Source organism: Gadus morhua, chromosome 14, assembly GCF_902167405.1.
Source record: "Gadus morhua chromosome 14, gadMor3.0, whole genome shotgun sequence".
Lineage (NCBI taxonomy): Eukaryota > Metazoa > Chordata > Actinopteri > Gadiformes > Gadidae > Gadus > Gadus morhua.
The window spans coordinates 17,885,654-17,907,533 of NC_044061.1; the positions used below are offsets into that span (position 1 = coordinate 17,885,654).

The window sequence follows — 21,880 nt, forward strand, 5'->3', positions numbered from 1 at the left end:
GTCAACATAGAAACTGCTCTTTCCTTTAGGCCAGGCCGATGTGTTGAGATTCATTTATATTATAAACTTCTTTTTTAAAATTGCAATTTGCATACCGCGTTCTTTTACATCGCGATTTCCATTTGAATTCAATTAATCGTTCAGCCCTAATTGGATGTGTGGAGCTTCGTCTGTGCAGCAGTTGATGTCAACGGCCGAGAGAGGAGCTTCAAGGACACATATCGTAGAACTCCACTGTGTGTACGTGAAGATCTGTGACGCTCATTCTGGACAGCCGTAGATTTGATGTCCACGTCCAAGAGGATTAAGCTTCTTGGATACATAGTTGATAACGCCACGCGTGTGGCGCATTTTAAATACAAAATCGTGCATTATAAAACTCCTACACAATGACGGTACTAAAAAATAATCACAAATGGGTCGTAGCCATGGGGACTACATCCCAAACAACTAGTTATAGGCTATAACTATATTGCATTTATTTATAGCAATATTATTCACAATTATTCATTCAAATTTACATTTACAGAAGCAGCATTACGCAGGTTGTTCAGCCCATCTTGAAGTCATTAGACAGCAGCAGATGGATGTTGCAGAGCTATTTTTACACGTTTATTAGTTTACAGTGGTTGTGCTACACATCACTGCCCATTCCACTTCATATTCCCTCCAATTGTTCTCTTGTTATGGTTACGGTAAAGCGCTTGTAGCATACCTTGCATAATATTAAAACATGTCAAACATGAAGGGGTTATGATTTGACTGATTTGAGGTTATGACTTTGTAAAGTGCCCCTCTTGACCACCTTGCAAATTACTTATCATTTGGAGTAAGTGTTGGCATTGGGCCATTCTTAATGGCATAAGACTCTCCCCATGTCAAAGACTGCTAAAGCTTGATTTGCACTGTACCAAAAGCAGCACATTGCTAAATCCAATCGTAATGCAAGGACCTTCCATGTATTCAGAATGATTCTTATCATCTATATCGCTCACCTAGATTACAATTCTCATGGAAAATTCTTATTTCAACATTACGAGAATGATCAGGTATGAACAGCAATAATTAGGTAAATAATAACATCCTCGTTATTATCCTGTCATATTACATCATAATGGTTTGCGTTTGATAAATGAAATGCCCAGACACACACGCACACAAACAGAGTATCCCCAAAGCGGCATTCGGGAGAGATCATTTGTGCGTGTTTAAATTCCATTGGCAGAGGGGTTGTTGTTCCCTGTTCGCTCACGGTTTGCTAGCACCTATTGCTGTTGATCCATCAACGGCCTCATGTGAACACGCAGCAGCTGCTCTGAACCCGAGCCCCTAACTGCCTCCTGCCCGCTGTTTCTGGGAGAGGAGTAGGTGTGTGTGTGGCAGGGGAGGGCAGGGGATTGCACATCCATTTTGCTGCTTGTTCCCAGCGATAAGGCATGAGATGGTGAGCGGCAGGGGCCACTGAGAAGCAGATCTTGTCAATGTAAGCCACTGGGGAAGACGAAAACACTTGTGCTGAGCCTCCCTAAGCGGGGAGGAGCATCCATGCACTGACCCTCAAGACACACACACGAGAGAGAGAGAGAGTGAGAGTGAGGGAGAGAGAGACCGTGGGATCAGAAGTCTGTTGCATTGGGTGTGGCTGCAAAAATAGCATAGCGAAGGATTTAATGACAATATATAACAACTAACATACAAACAGTAGGTCATGGGATATACAGGTCATCATTATATGATTTGTTAAAAGATCTAATGAAGACCATTAACTTGATGTCAGTTAGATGGCCAAATCAAAAATGAATTGCTGCTTTTGTGGGCAATAAAAAGAAAGAAATTTCACCCAGTTTGCAGATTTTAGCAGACTATGCCCCATTCAGTAAGTCCCTGGCATAATGACACGTTGAGGATTAAAGTCTTCGTAGAGCTTGGCAGTCAGCAGCCATTTCATTTCTAATGGTGCTTGTGCTCCAGCCAATGGGTGGTGTTTATAAAGATGATGATTAAATGGATTTACAATTAAGGCCCATGAGCTTGTCAAAAGGAAAACAGCACAACAGTATTTAGCCATGTTATACTACATGTCTTCATTGCCGGGGGACAGGTCCATTAACACTGTAGTACTGTATTTCAGTCTTCAACCTAGCAAACAAGTATTCAACATCATCTGTGAGGTTTGAAGGCTGATGTTGAGTAAATAACCAACAGAATTTTAAACAGAAATTTCCCAAGGGAAAAAACACTACGAGTTGGGAGAATTGAATTAGGGCTTTAGGTGCAAGAAAGGCAGTGGATTACAAACAGAAACAAAGGGCGTCTGACTGCATGCATCCATCATTCAACAATGTCATGAAATAAATTAATCGTCAGACAATATCGCATTCCTTGGATTATTCTTTCCAGGACCGACTGAAAGCCTCACGCTTCTTTTCAAATACCTCTTGAATTTGCAGGGAGGGATAAAAAAAACAAACAAATATGAAGCCATTTCCTCCTCTGCACTAATAAAGGGCAGGGCTCCTGCAGCATTCTACCTTGAGACTTTCAGAGCCCTTTATCGATCTGCTCCCCCTTTCCTGAGACACGCAGCTGCATAAACAATCCTTTCAAGTCTTTAGAGAGGCTGGGAATATTAACAAAAGAGCTTGCAGGTATAACATTCTGCAAGCAAGACTCTGGCAGCACAGGGAAGAAAACTGTTGAGGGCCCATTATAAATCACACACTATACAGCGACAACACTGCACAGCCATCCTCGGCCGGTCCCCCAGGCAACAGAAACTCTCCCTGTAGAGATGGCTCTTGTAGTTTTTTTATACATGCTAATGGGAGAGTGTTTTCAATGGTTGTGTTTATGCACCATTTCTTTGCATTAAACGTAATTGAGTAACTGGAATCAGTGCTTGGAATTATCCACCAATCCCCTGTTCACGGGAGTCCATTTGCCTTATAGCACACAAAACACACAGGAGCAACACAAAATACATTAAATGGGCTCAGTCTAGTTTGATCAGCTGCATTTTGACGGCAGGACTTACAGATCTTGTGCTTCCCTTTCATTGGGAATTTCACCACCAGCTCCTGGGGGTTGGTGCAGATGAAGACGAAGGGCGAGGCAGACTCCTCACAGGTATCTGGAAACTGCAGGTGGGAGATAGGGAACACATTACGGACAGAGTGTTATTCTCACAGAGGGAATAGCGGTGATAGCTCAGCGCGCACTTGGTCGCCATCTATGTGAACCCTTCAGCGCATGTGTTTTGGTGAGCGCACACTATGATATAAAACCACCATCACTCAGTTCCCACACCTCATCTGTCGTGCTACAGCGCTCTGCTGTCATGAAACATCCTCTACACCACATAGCTGTGGTTATCACAGGAAATATTACTATTAGGTGTGAGAGAGAAAAACATATCATTTGGGTTACAGCTGGTAAAGCATTTATTGGTCCACGAGTAGAAGATAATTACACATAATAAATTATACGATTAATCATATCCCTGTTGAGGGGATAGCGTGTTTCTGAAACCACCCGCCCCTTCCCCCCCGCTCTGTGCGTTATTGATTGGTCTCTTAGGTGAGAGTGGGGAATTGACTGACACTTCATGACAAAGGAGTCATCTTTCCCATCACTGGCAGAGGCCAGCTCTTCTCGTCTCATCCAATTTCCTCTGGCACTATCACATAGTGCTCGTGATGACATCTAGCCAGCCAGGAAGCACAGGCTTTCACTACAACCTTTTCAACAGGAAAAAAACAAAACAAACCACAACCCACTGGTATACACAACCTTCCAATCTCAAAGGATCACAAAATATTGTGACACATTTCAGACAGTCAGCACACACACACAAAAACCCCATCTGTGCGGTAACCAGGCAAACTGCAGAAGTGATGTTTATTTCTGGGGTTAGACACTCGATGTGGAACTCCGCAACACACCTGTGAGCGATGGGCGATATAAACTCTCAAGAGTCATTAAAAGCCCCGGCTGCTACGACACGAAAAGTGCAGCTCGATGCCTCCTCCTAACGCCAACCAACTGCGGCGGGGTAATCATGGTTCTTGTGTCGCAAGTCATCACTCTCTATATTAAAGACTCCCAGACAGCCCTTGAATTAAGCAGCCAGCCCAGCACACTGGAAAAATGAAGAGCAGCGGCGATGAAAAAAAAGGGGCCAGGGGGACTAGTAGCTGGAAAGGAACCGTTAGCAAAAAGGACAGAGCACATTTTTAGTGTGAAGGACTAGTCATGTCCCGGTAGAGCTGAAATAGGAATTAAACAGGCAGTGTCAGGCAGAGTCCACAGCTGAATTTCAAGAGTTGGAATGAATTTCCACATTTACAGTTTGCAGTTTACCTGGCCAAACTGCAAATGTTGTCAACTTGAAGCTCAATAAATGGTTGTTAAAAGTATGTGTACAGAAGACGCAAGCAGTCTAGTTTGCCTGTACATATGCCTAATCTCCTCCGAAATCGAAAGTCACAACAGCATTGTTTAGTTATATTGGGATTAAAAAATCATAATGATCTAAACCAGACTTAATATGATGGGATTTAAAGCAAACTCCTATGAAGAAAGAAAAGAAAAAAAGAAAAAGGAGATTGTGCAAAGAGTTAATTCGAGTGTGAGGGGATAATATTGGTGACTCTACACAAAATCCCTAATTTCAAGAAGATGGCTGTTTTTCCCGTTGACTTCTTGGGAACAAAATGGTGGTGGTCGCAACAAGATGCGCAGAAACAAGCGGAACTGCAGCCAGGGGCTTCAGCATGTTCTACTGAGACCATCCTAGTTCCCTGCTCTTTCATCCTCCATTAGCTAATTAGCATTTGGAGCTGTTGAATGTCCTGGCTTCGCCTCCCCCCATCCCCCACCTAATTCTTTCCATACCATGTTAATCAAAAGGGCATGAAACACTCTGGCTGTGTGACAAGAGGGGTCTCTCAAGCGCTTCAAATGCATCAGAGGAGGATCCAGACACCCCTGTCCAACAATACAATTAGAAGGCTAAGCCTTCTCCCGAATCACATAGCTATTTTTAACTAATCCATTCTGGAGTATATGATGAAACATAATTTAATTTCAGTTGGTTCACTCTAGGCAGTTTCTTTGCTGTTGTTTTCTACACGTTGGTCAGAGGGTGGGTGCTAGATGGCAGGTTTACCACAGTGTTTTGGTATGGGTCTCGTTAGCATCAACCTACTACTTTGACATGAAATAACACTGCAATATATCACAGCAGCGCATAATGTTTGGGGATATGTCGCCTGGGTGGACGCTGAAGTTCATGAATGCAGTTGTATGCACATTTTCTAAACTCTAACTGGCCATTGTGAATGGTTACTTTGGCCCTCAGAGTTCCTGACGCATACAATTTAGACAAAGATAGTTGTCTTGAAGAATTATGAGATTGATTAAAAGAATAGGATCCAAGAGTTTTAAAACCATTCATTCGTTGCATTGCAAAATGCATACATCCAGAATAACTCACTAGAATCAGTAGGAACAAATTGCTAACTAGAGACGTTTTCTCATTTGAACTAAGCACAATGTCCTGAAAATCAGGCCTGGACATTGTCCAGAGCCCTTTCACACTTGAAGTCCTCAAAAGGAGACAATAAGTGTTCTCAGATGCCACCCCTTGGTTTAGGCAAGGGGTGGCATCTTGGTAGAGCGAGCAGGGGGCAGGACATGAGCCAAAAAAAAAGCTGGGGAAATGGCAGTGTTTTGCATTTGATTACAGCACATGAGGTTGTTCCCGAGTCTCATCCTCAACCCAGTTAGTCGACATTTTTGTTGCATTACCAGTCACCCTCGGATGTAATCTTCCAATCTGGCGCCAGCCGCATGAAGAAAACTACATCAACGTTTGCTGTGAATTCCACTTCTTCGTTCACCTACTCTCCGGAGTTCGTAAAACCGGACCTTGTCGCTGTGAACTCTGCAGACAACGACTTTCTCTTTTCACACATGGACTCAATCGGATATTACACCGATTTTGAACTAGGGAGATGGAAGGGGAAATCTGTTTAATGTCTGGTCCAACTGATTCAGACGTTTGCATTCTCACATAGAGCAACTCGTTAATGTCTGGATAAGTTCAGGGTTGCAGTGCAAGTTTGAAAGGGGCTAATGTTGACCATCCAATGAGAGCTCTCAGAAGAACATGATAATGGCTCAACTTTAACTTTGATGGGAAGATTAGTTAAATTAAATGGAAAATATCAAAGAAATACACCTGGAAAGGATTTTCTCTGTGGTGAGATTTTAATACAAACTCAGCATGTTGACATTTCATCATTCTCTTAAAAATCATTGGATCTTGAAAGTTACCGACCAAAACATAACATCAAATCAAATAGCACAACCGAGCATAACGAGTCTACGAAACGACATAAAAGAAAAAAGCATCCTACTGTTTTAACAATTTGCCTCCAAGACTGCCAACTCAATAAAGTTTCCATTATTTTCAATTTGCTGGGATGCAGCCAGAGGGGCTGCAACAATATTAGACCGTAATAACAGGAGATCCACAGGAAGAGGGGCAAGGCGGTCGACCAGAGGAAAGCTTCTGGCGGTAATGAATAATAGCGACATGGAGGACAGCGAGAGGGCACAGCGACCCCGCGCCCTGCTTCTCCGAGGTTCACAGCCAGTGTGAATATTGCATCAGCCCCCTCTGGTTCTTCCTGTACTGATCTCCTTTCAGCGAGACCAATAGTAGCACCGTGGGGGGTGCAGACCGGCCATTGATGAGGTAGAGAGAAGGAAAAAAATAAAAAACTTTTAATTGGTCACAAACCTAACCGATGCAGTGTAGAGGTTTTGACAGGCTCCAACCATTTGGAGCCTGTCAAGTAAGAGCTCAACAAGCCAACTCTGTTCCGTCATCCGTCTCCGTTTCTCTGTCCCTCTCCCTCCCTCTCTATTCCTACTCCATCTCTCTCTCTCTATCTATCCCTCCCTCTCTGGTTCTTTTCAGCTGCTGCCGGCAATTAAGGGCAGCAGAGACGAGTAATCTCCTTGTAGGCGACAGGGCCAGACCAGAGCAGGCATGTGGAGTGGGGTGTGCAGTCAGAGTTGGGGAGGAAGGGGAGCAGAGGGCAGGGGGTGGGTGGTGGGGTGTGGTTGGCCCCAGTCTCAGCCCTATCCAGTCCTCGCTTGGCTGCACTCAATCTCAGCCCAATAAAAAGGCCTTCATTGGCAGGGTGCAACTGAGCCAGACGGGCTGGGGAGCATGTGGCTTTTAAAAATGAGGAGGCCAGGTTATAGTGTTGGTGGGAAAGAGGGAGAGGAAGGGAACAGGAAAGATAGAGACAAAGGGAAACTGGATCAGAGGGATGGGCAGGAGGAGCACAGGCATAGGTAGAGAACAAGAGGGAGAGATTTTGAGAGATAAGGAGACGTGCATAGTAAAACGTGAGAGAGAGAGACAGAAAAACGACAGAAAATACTACTTAGTTAGCTATGTCATGGCTGGTTTACCCTGGGAATGGATCAATAGATGATTCTGTCTGAATAGTAGATTACATGAGGGAGGTGAAAGGGGGCACTGTAAACTATGGGCAACTTGTATAAGCTATATTCTCCCCCCCACTCACAAAAACACCAGATTTCCTGGTTGTAAATGAGTAACTCTAAAGGAATACATTGTGCCTGGGGCAGACGCTGCCTTTTTAAGCTTCTCATGCTGTTATTTGTCTTTGCATCTCACAACATCTCATTGTTTTTCTGTCTAATCTGAGAAAAACAATGGTGTTGTTACACTATGTATTTCGTGCAAACATTTGGCAATGCAAGTATAATATTCAAGATTCAGTATCCTTAAAAAATTATTATCTTTTGTCCTGATTCTCATTCTTAATTGAAAACAGGATGCTCTACCATTTTTATTTAAGCAACAATCTTATCATAAATAAGCCACCACTCTATACTAGCAATCTTTGCCCTAATTAATCTGTAACATTGATCGCATATTAAAATAATATTTGCCTTGGGGTTAGGAGAGTATTGATTTTTTTCCATATCACTAGTACATGAATGATTATATTATACAAAATACAAAAATGTCATTAAACAGCATGAATTATTGAAAAGAGCATTCTCAAGCTCTTAAATCTCTTCGCTTTCCTTCATGCAACATTATAGTATGACCTTGTTGGTTTGGTTTCTCTGCCAGGTTTCTCTTAAAAATGTACTGCAAACATACACATTTGCAGTTTCCACGACTTAGAAATGTCGGCCAAATAAACATTTAGATGGATTTTGGATCTGATTTAAAGGGCTTGCACAGTTCAATTAAATAGCTGGAGAACATTTCTATGGACACGGTTAGTGTTGGTGATTACAGCCACGCCATGTACGACGGATCCAATTCATTTTCCAACCTGTTCCGCCTAAACAGGCCGCCATTGAGGATCACTGTCACGTTCAATCTGGTTAAAGCATATTGGACCTGTGCAATGAGTTAATGAAAAATTCAGCACACTTCTTCACCTGCAGAATCAACTGGTGTCAAGTTTGACAGCGAACATTAATTAATAAGTGTGTCCAAAATGAGACACTGAATTTTTCCATTATTAATATCCTCAAAGTTAGCGGGAGAATGTTTTATGATGAGACTCCGAGTACAGAACATTCTTTTCTAATACAACCTACTGTGTTACACTACTCAACCCTTACTAATAGATAATAGGGATACATTTTACGGTAAGAATGCAATTGCTACTGTGATTCACCAAGTAATTTGAGAAAAAAAGGATCCGCAATTTAGTCTGGTTTGGCTGCCAAACAAAGCCAATGCAAGGTTTGAATGAACAGCTAGTTTCCTTGCAGTAATGATACCAAACCTAATTCTATCACTGTTCATTTGTATTCATTGATGTATGCTTTGATGTGCATCAAGTCAGTGGGCCAATAAGTCACCAGTCAACATCTTGAAGGAATACCTTATAAAAGACGTAGGACTTAAAAGTCCTACCGCAGACAAAGGGGCGAGTTTTTTATGATTATTTTCCACCTCGATGACTTGGTAAACATAATGATTCACTTCAAGAGCTTCGTTAGTTAAGGGCTGGCCAGGCGTTAACCCTTTAGCTAGCATTAGCGATGACAGGTGTAGTGAAGTCATGTGTTTTCACAGAGAGATTTACACAGGCTTCTACCCTTAACCCAGTTCCACTTTCCCAGCCAGGTTTATGACTTCACCTCCTGGGGTTGGCCCCAGGGCAAAGGAAAAACAAGACAGCCACACAACAGTCGCAGAGTTTAAATTTCAGCAAAATAACTGCTGTAACTTAAGTCTGCAACGTGTTGGCCCCTCAGTTAACACTCCGTTTGCCGAGAGGCAGGAGCCCTAGAAACCTTTTAAATAGTAGTTTAAAAGGAATAGGATTGATATTTTGATCAGGGAGTTAAGGTCTTACCATCTGAGGAAGAATTGACATGTTGCTCACAAAAGTGATCCTTAAAGAAATCATCGGCATGCTGCATTTCCATTTAACAACAAGTTCAAACAACTGCAACGTATTATTTGTGAATCACTTTGACAAAGCCTCGGTCCACAGCGCACTCAAGAGCACGCACACACACAAACAAAGAAAATATAATCTCTTCGTTTAAACTTCCACTTCAAAGAACACCAGCGAATGTGGAGTATTAAAAGTTGTTATTCCCACCGCAGCCTTGTTTTATTTGCTCCATAAGGCCATGTTCTTTCTAGCACAAGTGCTGTTGGCAGAAAGGATCCAACTTTAAGTCGGGAGTAACAAACCAGTTTTCAGTGGGCACCTGATTTCATAATATGGAAACGGTGTGGGGTATTTACAAACCCATCTGTCCCCTTAGGTGAATGTAAGCTTTGATTTTGGTGCGGGAGTACAACCCTGTCCATCTGTGTTCACTCAGTCGCAGTGGGAAATGACTGCAACCCCCCAGTCCCCCCCCAAACCTCCTCCTCACCCCACCAGTCCTCCTCCTCACTCAAGGCTTGCAGACATAAGCCATTTAGGAAAAGGGCCACAGAAGGAAGTGCCTTGATGGCTGTTAAGAAAAGTCTTAGGTTTCCCCAACACCCAAAGGTTAAAACTTATACTTCGGGCTTTCAAAGTACCAAAGTAAAGCAATCTTTTAAGGTTAGGCACCGCATTCTTTGCCATTCCATTTTGCTCGTTAATATAGTCTGAAAGTGGTACACAAGTAAAACACATTCAAGAGAAGAAGGTTGTATGCAGCAACACTGACAGTGTTGTCTTACACCAGTGTCCACTATGAATTGGTATACTCGACCGTGGTTGGTGTGATCATTACGAACATTATATGCATCTATCAAGATGAAGCACAGTTCAATATGCTAATTAGCATCCAAATACATCTAGCATAAACAAAATGATTGTTTCATTGGTTTGTTATAATATTGTTCCATATACAGCTGTAAACAATTGTTCCAACCTTTGAGGAAATAAAATTAAATTATTGCCCCCGATTAATGATGATTAGGTTAAATACTTACAACATACAATGTTTCAGAACAGCACCAATGTCAGGACATTGTGAGCACTGTAATAAAGACAAATAAAAACAATGTTTTCAATGCCTTGCATTGGTACTGCGATCCTTAGCAACAGCCTGAACGCCATTTCAAAGTTGACAGTAAATTATTGACAGTTACTGGAGCATGTAGCTGTCCGCGCAACGGCAAGGGAGGCTTCCATTTTATGTAGCTACTGGGAGAATAACGTAATAAGGAAGAAGCTACATGCAACCATTTAATTACCAATGAATATTTACGGCAACATCCGATTCGTTTAGCTGTAAAACACATTGGATCTCTTGGATTGGACCAATTAAGTAATGAGGTCTTTAAAAAGGAAAGGCTTTAAAAGAAGATGCAAGGGGGAGCGTGCTCCGATATCATCTTCATGCTCTCTTTTCCCCACCCGATTGCATTACCAAGGAGCTGCTGAGCAGATATGTAAGCCAGCACAGTACAATATCATTTGTAATCTCTGACCCGGCATTGCCAGAAAACCTCTCTCTGTCTCCCTCGCTTCTTCTTCCGTCTTCAGTCTGCCTCTCTCACCGTCTTTTGCTCCATCTGACGGACGCTTGTGGTGGATCCAGTTAAGGCAAGGCTTGACTGGGAGACAACCTCTTCTCCCAATCAAACACACACACACCGACACCCAGCCTTGTGTATGCCAACGCATACAGAGATAGCAAAACCGAGCCCCCATGACGGCTGACGGGTACAGTAAAAATATGGCAAGAAATGGAAATTATGAAGTAATCATAAGTTGATGATAGAAAAATGGAAACCGTGGCAACACGTATATTTACGTGTAATCAGTCACTCAACAACAAAACGGCTACTGTTGAAGTCTGTTATAGTTAACTCTGTATGTATGGCTATATACAGCTGAGGAGACTTGTTGGTTCGTGCTCAAATTACTTCCCACAAACAAGCACCTTTACCTCTGGAACGAACATTGCAAAGTTCTCTGGGGAAATATGGTGGGGAAATATGTTGGGCAAGAGGACAACAAGCAGAACAAATCCTTAAATTATGGACAGTTTTTTCAGTCAGGCAGAAAAAGGGCAGCAGCTATGTTTTTCATGTCTCCTGAAGCTCCTGTGGCGGAGGTTTCAGCTGGTGGTGTGCCGACGCCTGGGGACCCAGCACTCAATGCTTTCCAAACACTGCCATCACATGACGTCTGGCTGCTGCCATGGAATAAGGCCCAGCATGGAGAAGGGAGGAATGTGCGTGTGTGTGTGCGCGTGTGCAAAGATACAAGAAAAAAATGGGAGGAAAGGGCAGACGAATTCAAAACCAAGAGGTCGAGAAAAAGAAGCACAGAAAAATAATTGAACGGATGCGCTTAATACTTGAAAACAAAACCTGTTCCAGGAGAAACATGCAACCCCCATGACCACAATCACCAGCAGGTACGAACAATGTGGCCTGCTAAGGAAATACCCGGGGGGAGGGGTGGTTGGCTTCTGAAAAAGTAGAGCAGCTTCTACAAAGAACTCAGATGGAGCTGTAAGTTAGGATCCAGGAAGGAAAAAAATAGACTTGCATGACTTCCTTTGCCTTGGAACATGCCCAACATATCCTGACTCATATCCATTTCTCTTATTGTGTGCGTGTGCGCGTGCATGTGTGTTCACATAACTATCACATTACCACAGAAGGAAGCGCAGGCCTCAGTAGGAGCTTCCAGTTGGGACTCCCCAACGAGGGCAGCGGCCTGGCTCTGTTAAGGCTGCCACACACCGGCCCAACCGTTGGCCATCTGAAACGTTTGGGGGACTCGGACGATTTCGTGAACCAATTTTTTTCCGTGTTTTCAGCTGTCTTTGAAGCTTTTGGAACCGCTCGGACGGTGTCTTGTCCGATTCAACATGCAAAGTCTGAGAGCGTTGCCGTCTGAGGAGTAGAGCCACCAATTGGTTGTGTGGTTCTAGCACACAACCTTCGAATCAGCAAGGGGCGGACTAGAGACTAGCGTCTGCATCATGCACAAGCGCAGAACGTACACGCTACTGTGTAGTTGCCAGCGTTGCGTTTCATTGCAACTTTTCTACAGAACGGGTCAGATGAGAGACAACGGAGTGGTTTGATAATGGTAGTTGGCCGTTAGTTTGAGTCTGGGCTGTATGTAGGCCCCTTTAGCCTGAGCAAGAGGGCAAAGCAGCGTTGGGTCTCTTTACCAGAGCTGCACTTCTACTATGCAGTTTGGTGTTGTGCAATACGCGCGCGCGCTCGCGCACGCACGCACGCACGCACGCACACGCACACGCACACACGCACACACACACACACACACACACACACACACACACAGTAGGGATTTGATTAGAACACTGTGGGATTTAGAGTAAAGTATAGTTTATTTAAGCCTCCCAACAGCCACTAGCCTTAATGTATTAGAATACACCAGGCAAAATGATTTGATGTCAAGTATTTTATATTATAAGCCAATTTATCACCCTAGTAATTTCCATTGAACTATATAGGAGGCATACATACTAGGGCAGCTCACACTACACCAATTAATATAGAATAAGAGTGTCAGATACGTCTTTCCTTTGCGGAGGTGTTATCCTATAAAATAGATACTTAACTGTAATTATTTTCCCAATACACTCAGAAAAGCTTTTCCAGTTGTTGTTTTTGTGTGTTTCTGTTTTAGAGGTTTCAGAAGGGGATTGTTTGTTATCTTGTTCCATCAGGGCTTAAAGCAGCACCTCTTCATAGACCAACACAGAGATCCTTTATTTTGCCATCTTTGCCCTCCATACCAAAAAGACAGTGAAAAAAGAATTTCAACTCTCTGCAGAAAATATTTGAAAGAATATAGCCCAAACAGCGATTGGAGACAGCGATGGAGACAGCGATTGGAGGCAGCGATTCATATCATCAGCAGGAAATAATTATTTTCTTAATGAATGAAGAGTGCTCACTTCTCAGCCTACCTAAGGCAACTATGATAACCACATTTCATATTGAGATGAACCATTACCATCAGTTCAAAGAAAATGACCAAAACATAGATAAAAAGAGCCTTTCCCACATGTAAACTCCTACTTTGACAGCCAAATAATGGCTACATTGTGTATGTTCAAGAGTAGTTAGTGAAATATTTTAACACAAGAGCATCACATTTCCAATGACGTGTCGTTTGTTAAGGTAACGTTAAAAAGGGGCTTATCTGCTTAGTTCCGACTCGGTAAAGAAGACCTATTTTATGGCAAGCTTCTGCCTTTATGGGGCAGCACCACTCATTGAACGATTCAGAGGGCTTTCTGATAGCACCAGGGCACACACCGACCACAAACACTAACACACAAACGAGCACACATCACCTAACACGCGTCCCTACGGACTTTCAGAACTCGGTCAATACACCACTCCACTCCATTAAAAGGCAAACAGTAGCAGCATCTTTCTTCGCCCCCCCCCCTCCAGCGTTATGTCTTCTGCAGAGTGGTGGACTCTGACCCGTGGCAACAAAACAACAGCGTGCCGTGCCGGAGTATATACTTGGTAGCAGCATCAGTAGGAGAACAATTGCAGCAACAATGCCCTTATTATTACGGTGTGGTTTGACACAATCAATGTGAGGGTCATTCAGCAAGGGATAATGTATAGAACACCGGTCATTATTGGAAATAAGCCCCGACAGGACGAACAGGACACTGACGCGAAGTGGAGGGGTCTTGCTTCGCCCTTCAATAATGACCGGAGAAGTTCTATACATTATCCCGCTTATTGGACAGCTACTTGCCAAAATGAAAAAAATAACTTCACACAGTGTCTTTTTACAATTGAGATTCGTACACTTGATCAGCAGAGAAATAGTCCGCCAAAGACGTTAACGTCGCTTAGCAACCGAATTCGCTGGGGTTGATAAGTTACCGGACTACTTGAGGAGTAATACCAAATACGTAAATCAGAGGCAAAAAATTCACTTTCTTTGACAGTGTCATTAAACTATTGTCAGTCATTATATGCTTAGCAACGGTCAATTTTCGAAAAATACTTCACCGCCGGCAGTCAGGAAGGCCCATGCAAGTGAACGGAGCGTCCACGGCATTGAGAAGAGCCGTGTATGGGTCTCTTTGGGCCCAGTTCCAACGTTACATGGATTTATGAACCTGCCGGATAACTCAATCTTTTTAACCTATGTTTTAGGATCTCGGCTCGTCCCTTTAACGAGGCAGAAGGGCCGAGATTCAGTGGAGGATAGTGTGTGGGGTTGGAAAGCAAATTCTGCAAGTCGTATATACATTGGCCGCCGACGTGTGACGCGTGTCTGATGTGATCCATTTTACCTTGATGAGATCAAAAAGATGAACGCATATGTCTATGCGTACATCTGGACCCTTTGTTGAGTGAGCACCGGGGAAGTGAAGGGGGTTGGTTTGGTGTTAGCACACGCACGTATCATAATGGCTGGCCAATTATTAGTATAGCATGGGACACTGGGGATGGGGGAGGAGAGAGAGAGAGACTAGGGGGAGAATGGATCAATACACCAGTCAGTTTCTAATGAGGGGAAGGATCGGCCGGAGCAGATGGATATCCTGCCATGCCTGGGGTGGTCTCTCTGCACTATCTGTCAGCAGGGTTATCAGCTCTCTGCTGCACACTCAAGAGTGCATCGCTGCCTCTAAAGGGCTGTTGCTGTTACAGCAACTAATGCCCACTACTGCCGACATTCACATACACTACTGAATCCGAATCACTTCCCTTCGCCCACTTCATCTGCAAACAGTGGGGAATTTCATATGGCATACAGAGAGAGCAGATTAATTAAAAGACACACACACACACACACACACACACACACACACACACACACACACACACACACACACACACACACACACACACACACACACACACACACACACACACACACACGTTAACTAGGTGTGTGTTAACACGTTTAAACGTGTATGGACTTTCCCAGGCTCCCATCCATAAATATTACCCTAATCGCTATTCCAATGTGATTTTCGGGGCTCTGAAGATGATGGCCGACCGTATCTTTCAGTGGACCCCTTTAACCAGCCACAGCTGCCAGCAGGACAGTAAATCCACAGCCTTAAACTCCCGCCCAGCCATGCCAAACGCCTGCGTTCTCCCCAGCATTAGCACAGCACACATGTCTCTGTCCCCAACCCCCACACACCGACATGCACGGAGAGCTTGAGCCACTAAACGCTAAACGGCCGTGGCCATAGCGCCTGCTGCAGTGAGCTGCCATTACGCTCTGTGGTGTAGTCTAGATCTGCGCCTGCATTTTCTTCGATGACCTCTTTCTCTGTGTTTTTCTATGGTGCCTTTTATCTTCTTTTGTAGTGCCTTGTGTGGGTAGGGGGTGTTATTTATGACTGTTCCGTGCTAGTACACACACACACACACACACACACACACACACACACACACACACACACACACACACACACACACACACACACACACACACACACACACACACACACACACACACACACACACACACACACGATTTTACAGCCCTGGGTGGAATGAGTGGTTGAGGGGAGATTGAGGGCTGGGTACAAAAAGGGGGAAACCCCAGTGCCAAAGCAGTAACAGTACAATTACACCCAGCAGCAAGTGAAGGAGATCTAATGCACGAAGCCCATGTCGCAACGTCCAGAGACATTGGGAGATTTAGTCGATAATCTGCATACACACTCTCCAGGAACTATTAAACAGCTGACTGCAGTTAGTCTTTCTCCATGGTTTGGCATGTCCCTACTCTAAACATGCAGATTGAGAGGAGTGATGTGCAATGCTGTATTTTGTCTCCGAGCAGACACAGCGGGCAGGAGATTGGAAGCGGGCGGAAAGCAGCGGCACACTATTGTTCTGCTATTAATCAGCATGAGGTCTCAAGTCTGTCTCAGACACCCGGCGTTTCCCGGCATCCGCACCACCGATTGCATAACAACAGCAACAGCCTCTGTATTTGATGGATGTGGACGTAATTAAAAGGAGATTGGCAGTAGCTGCACCATTTTGGGGGAAGAAGGGATGCAGAAGCAGGAATGGAAAATGAATTTCAGTTGCAGCCTAGCTGGGTCTTTGGGAGGCTAATTGCCTCCACTGTGGAATGCTTACAATGGGAGGTGCTTGTGAAAGGTGCAGAGTGGCCTCTGCTGGTGGAGAGCTGTACTGCAACCACTTTTATTCACGTTCTGTGGTACACGCATATTCAGTCTTATCTTTCTGTCTTGAGCAGAGCAATTCTGACAAATTATTTTGTTATAGATGAATAAAGTACTCTGAATCTGATTGTTTTGTGGGCATACAAGTAAACAGAAGGAGGTTGTGATTCGGGAAAATAAAATGTCACATGAGTAACGTGTGTGGGGGGGAAGTTGAAATAAACAACTGATAAACATCAAAGTCTTTCTATTGAAGACTGACACGGGTTGGATCATTCCTCCATGCAAACAGAGGTTGATTGGGATTTTGCATTGACATATGTATAATAGATATGATAACCCCAACAGAGAACTACATACCTGTTCCCTGAGCTGGTCCTGGGTCAGGCAGTCGGAGACGTTGACACAGCCCAGCAGGCAGCCAGTAGGGTAGTCTTTGGGAAACCTGGGCTCTGCAGTGATGACAAACAGACAGTGGTCAACAGCTTTACACAGCATCACCTCTGGAGAAACGGTCCCAGTAGCCACACATTGACACCCACATCCTCAGGGCGCTTAAGATTGAGCTAGCTCAAAGTAAAAACGCTAGAACTAGAGCGTCTGTAGTGAGCACGAGCCAGCGTACCTTTCTTGTAGAGCTGGCAGTACATGGACTCCACCTCAGCTATTTCCTGAGGAGTTGGCTTCTTGGCCGCAGCGGAAATCCATAGGCGGCCCCTGTGGGACGTGTACCAAGTTCGCCCCTCCATTCTAAAATGAAAAATGTGGCACATTTGGTACCCATAAGCACATTTGACTGTCCTATGGCATGTGTTGGTATTTGGATAGGTTGCGGTTCCGCTCACCTCTTGATGCCCTTGACCAGCAGCGAAGCCCACGGCTGGTGCATGCTTAGGCACCAGCCTCCATCAGAGATCTCCTGCAGCTCTCGGTCCTGGAGCCTCAGCCTGGATCGCTCTGGCCCAGCCTTGTCTTCCGGTAAAGCCACACCTTTCTCTGGTTGCCGCATGGAGCTGCCCCCTACGTCCACCCACTGGGAAAACACAAACTTTGTTTCAGTGGAAATATCGCTTGTGAAAGCTTATCATAATGATGAAAGTAAATACAAATTGTGGAGGGTCAAGTGCATCAATTTGGTTGGTTTGCATTAAAACATCTCTTTAAAAGGCCTCCAGGTGTGTCTAGGTGGACACACCCACTTGTGATGTCACTATGAAAACCATTCCTTCCCTGTGCCAAACGGCGTGTACCAGCTAATCACACCCACACCTGGAGCCATGACATGAGCCCTTTAAGCAAAGGCAATACGAAGCATTGGTGGATGTATTTAGAAAAGTAAGGACTTTTTTCCCAAATGTCTTCCACGGTTCAAAAACATTTTAAAGTAAATGCAACAGATAATGAATCCAACCCTGTAACCAAGGTGACTGGACACTCACTCGGGGAGCCGCCTGTACAATGTTAGGGTTGACCAACCCTCCGAGGGGCTGCTGCCCGCCGTGGTCCCCAGAGCGCCGTGGGGACTTCAAGAAAGAGTCAGTGCTTATTGCCTTTACAGCCTCATCCAGCCTGCAATCATTACACTTTGTCAGAGGAGAGTCTACCTGTCTTTCTTAATAATTGTATTTGTCCAGAAAAGCAGATAAATAATATAAATAAATCATGATCACAAAATCAAAAGAAAGATGGATGTCTATACTCACTTATTGTAGTACTGGCCAAAGTTCTCTCCCTCATCAAGAACTTGTCTACCAGCAAAGTCCAGGGTGATCTTCCTGTCTTTTCGCGAAGCATGGCGCAGTTCCCGTAGCTCCTCGTCCTGCTTCCTCAGCTTCTCCCGTTCACTTGGTGACAACCACTGGTTGGAATCGGTGGCAAAGTAGTCCGACTCATCGTCCAGGACCTGGGTTCTCCTCACACTGTAAACACATGAAAAACACATCAAGACCATGATGATGAACGAATGAACATAAACAATTTGATTCTTTGTAAAAGGTTTAACACCACCGTATCTTTACGATCCCCAACATGTTGTTTTAAATGTATGACAAAGGCATTGTAGCCAAGCCATTCTTCTGATTCTATAACCCCCACAATTGTTGCTATTACAGAAGAAAAATGGTGGTGATATTAATAGCACTATGGATTCCATAATACCTGTTCTTATCATACTCCAGAAGTTTGTCTTTATGTTGGAGCGCCTTTTCTAAGCCTGCGTTCATCCGAGCTTCCTGGTGTGGGAGATAATCTCTGTCTGAGGACTCTAAAAGACACAGCCCAGCACCATGAGACAAACATAAAGGAAAACATCAGCCCTTTAAAGTGTAATTCCGGCAAATATTTAACCCAGGGTCTTTTTCGGCATGAAAACACTTAAAATAAGCCCTCCAGACCCTTTTATCATTGATTAATGAGTATAGAGCTCCCCTGCAACAACACTGACAGCCAAAATGGATTCCAGGTTAAAAACAACAAAGTTGTTGAAGCTTTGTTTTATGTGTAGGGACCCTAGTCATGCTACTGCAGTGGTATTTTGCTATTTTGAGCAATATTTGTGGTTTAAAAAAATGCAGTTTTGAAGCGTTCGCTGTGCCCCTAGCCAATAGCATGGAGCCATTTGGGCTGTTAGCGTCGCTCCGGGCAAGCTCTATACTCATTGGTCAACCAAAAAAGTGTCAGGAGGGCTTATTTTACGTGTTTTCATGCCGAAAAGGACCCTGGGTTCAATTTTTGCTGGAATTACAATTTAAACTTTTTAGGTTTGTCCTCCTCAATTGAGCTCCTGCTTGTGTTTTCACCCACCCATGAGTTTCTTTCGCAATTTGAGGCTTTTGTTGGAGTCCCGCTGAAGAATCTCTTGCTCGTCTCTGGTGCACACCTTTATTTGTGGGTGAGTGAAGGTGTAATCAAATCAACTGTATTTAAATAAACAGAATAACATTCACAATAATACCATTACAATATAATATTGATATATCAATTTGGTGAAGTACATTTTGGGTACAAAAACAACAACAATACAATCATGTTGCTAATAAAAACCATGCATGGTGACTAGATTACTATTGTTATTACTTTTCTTTTCACTCTCTCGTTCTCCCACTAGGTTTCTCTAATTTTCTCTCTGCCTACCCCCGGGCCTCTCACTCACCAGGTTTCCACAGAAGAGACAAGGGCCTGAGCCCTCCTGCTCACACACGATGCGCCCGCAGCTGAGGCAGTTGTTGATGAGGTTGTGCTTCTGAGCAAGGCACTCGCAGCCATGGCGCCCCGGGAGCATGACGGTCAGCTTGCCCTCACCCTCTTTAGCGTAGAGATTGACAAACTTGTTCTTCTTCTTGGAGGAGGTTGTTAGGCTGCCTTCTTGGGCCTGTGGATGGAAGCAATGGCGGAGAGGAGAAGTGTCAGCAAGTGTTTGTATGTATTGAAGCTGGCAGCCTCCTTAAAACCATTTGCAGATAGATTGATATCTCTCTCCTCTGGAGCAGGCTAGATCTAATATATATACACACACACACACACACACACACACACACACACACACACACACACACACACACACACACACACACACACACACACACACACACACACACACACACACTTTGTATTTCAGTTAAGGAAAATACTTTGAATCAGATGTTGTATTTGAGTGTTGATAACTACAAAATAAGAAGAACTATTTCATTATAAAACTAGCACTTCTTAGTTATTATAGAATAGGGCCCTCAGGAACACGCCAAAACGTGACTTGGTGAATTGATGGATTAAAACGTCAGTGACTGGGTTTTACTAGTTGTACTTTCCTTGAACAGTGAACTATATAGTCCTTGCCATGTTCAAATCTCTTTCAACACATATGACTGACAGTGAAAAGGGCTTCTTAAGTAAGGATCAAAGCTACAACAACATTTTATGCGGCTATGGATGCAAACATTGTGAATGGACAATTCTTCCATTGTTGTGTCCCGTTGTTGTAATCCATTATTAATGTAGGTGAAACAATATTGTAATTTTTCAAGGAAGGATGATTTATATATGTGAGCTGTACTTACCTTTATGAGGTCAATGGGGGTCCTGACAGCCTCTGGTTCAGGTTCCGCTGGGCTCAAAGTTATGACCTCCTGCTTGTTCCGGCCCTTTCTCTTCTTTTTCTGAGAGTCTTTGGTTACGTCAAAAACATCTGGGCAAAAATAACTCGTGTCAGTACTAGTGTGTAGAACATAAAACGTGTCAGTGAATGTTAAATTGCCTTAATGTGAATAATCATTAAAACATTTAAATGTCAACGTTAGGTTAGTATTCATGGATACTACTAACCATCTCCCATTCCTGATTCCTTTGGAAGAAAATGAGCAGGGTTGTTGTCCGTGACGAGCCTCTGGGTCCTCTGCCATCGGATCAGGAGCTCATCAATAAAATGTCTCTTTCTCCCGTCTGTTCCTTGGAGCAGGTCTCCCACATATTCCTCTATCTCTTCCGCAGTCTCAATGTCTAAAATATATCTGAAAAGCACAATGATACGATTTATGGACGGTTGTAAACAATCAAAGTATTGCCAATGAGCTACACTGTATATATCAGTTCTGACAGCTAACACAATTAATCTAAAGTAGTATAAACATTTATAGTATGCAAGAAATCTTTAAATAGTGGGTAAGCTATTTACCTGACAGACAATACAGCTGTTTAAACTGAAGCGTTACCATTGCATATTTATAAAAACACGTTACTGCTGCTAACTAGCTAGCAGACAACAAGCAGCCAGCTTCTTATATTTCACTTACCGGACAATGTCGTCACATGCCTCAAGCCCGAACTTGTGGTGTAACTGGTCGACACACCAGCTAAGCAAAGCATCGGACATTTCAATAATCAGTAGAACCAAATGTAAAATATCTATATATTTCTTCACAACCGGCAAATGATACCACGTCGCAACACAAAAAGTCTTCCTGCCTAATCAGAGTAGTGATCGAAAGTTCCGCCCCGAACAGACACTCTCCCAAAATAAAACTGTAATAATAAAATTAAATATTCTGGAAAATATAAGATAATATATATGTATAGAATAAATATTAGACTTAATATTAAAACGTCCAATAAATACCTCAAATGTGCTAGTAATGTACGTTGGGGAATATGTACCTATTCCATATGGTCACTGGGTGGC

General features: G+C 43.6%; 1 protein-coding gene across 3 annotated transcripts in view; it reads right to left on the reverse strand.

Annotated features, from left to right (window-relative positions):
- trip4 (thyroid hormone receptor interactor 4) overlaps window positions 1–21,670 on the reverse strand; it is a 55,975-nt gene extending 34,305 nt beyond the window's left edge. The window contains exons 1-13 of one of the 3 annotated variants that reach the window (XM_030377102.1): window positions 21,495–21,670; window positions 21,028–21,212; window positions 20,763–20,890; window positions 19,859–20,077; window positions 19,510–19,585; window positions 18,865–18,970; window positions 18,411–18,626; window positions 18,147–18,276; window positions 17,553–17,740; window positions 17,333–17,457; window positions 17,068–17,159; window positions 10,514–10,560; window positions 3,035–3,137 (exon numbers count right to left, since the gene is read on the reverse strand). In XM_030377102.1, coding sequence (XP_030232962.1) covers window positions 3,065–3,137; window positions 10,514–10,560; window positions 17,068–17,159; window positions 17,333–17,457; window positions 17,553–17,740; window positions 18,147–18,276; window positions 18,411–18,626; window positions 18,865–18,970; window positions 19,510–19,585; window positions 19,859–20,077; window positions 20,763–20,890; window positions 21,028–21,212; window positions 21,495–21,574 — 1,665 coding nt within the window. In that variant the 5' untranslated portion in view covers window positions 21,575–21,670 and the 3' untranslated portion in view covers window positions 3,035–3,064. Of the gene's footprint in view, window positions 1–3,034; window positions 3,138–6,251; window positions 6,706–10,513; window positions 10,561–17,067; window positions 17,160–17,332; window positions 17,458–17,552; window positions 17,741–18,146; window positions 18,277–18,410; window positions 18,627–18,864; window positions 18,971–19,509; window positions 19,586–19,858; window positions 20,078–20,762; window positions 20,891–21,027; window positions 21,213–21,494 lie in introns of those variants that run through there. The other 2 variants (XM_030377101.1, XM_030377103.1) reach the window with 2 other exon arrangements.
- Window positions 21,671–21,880: the final 210 nt, after the last annotated feature.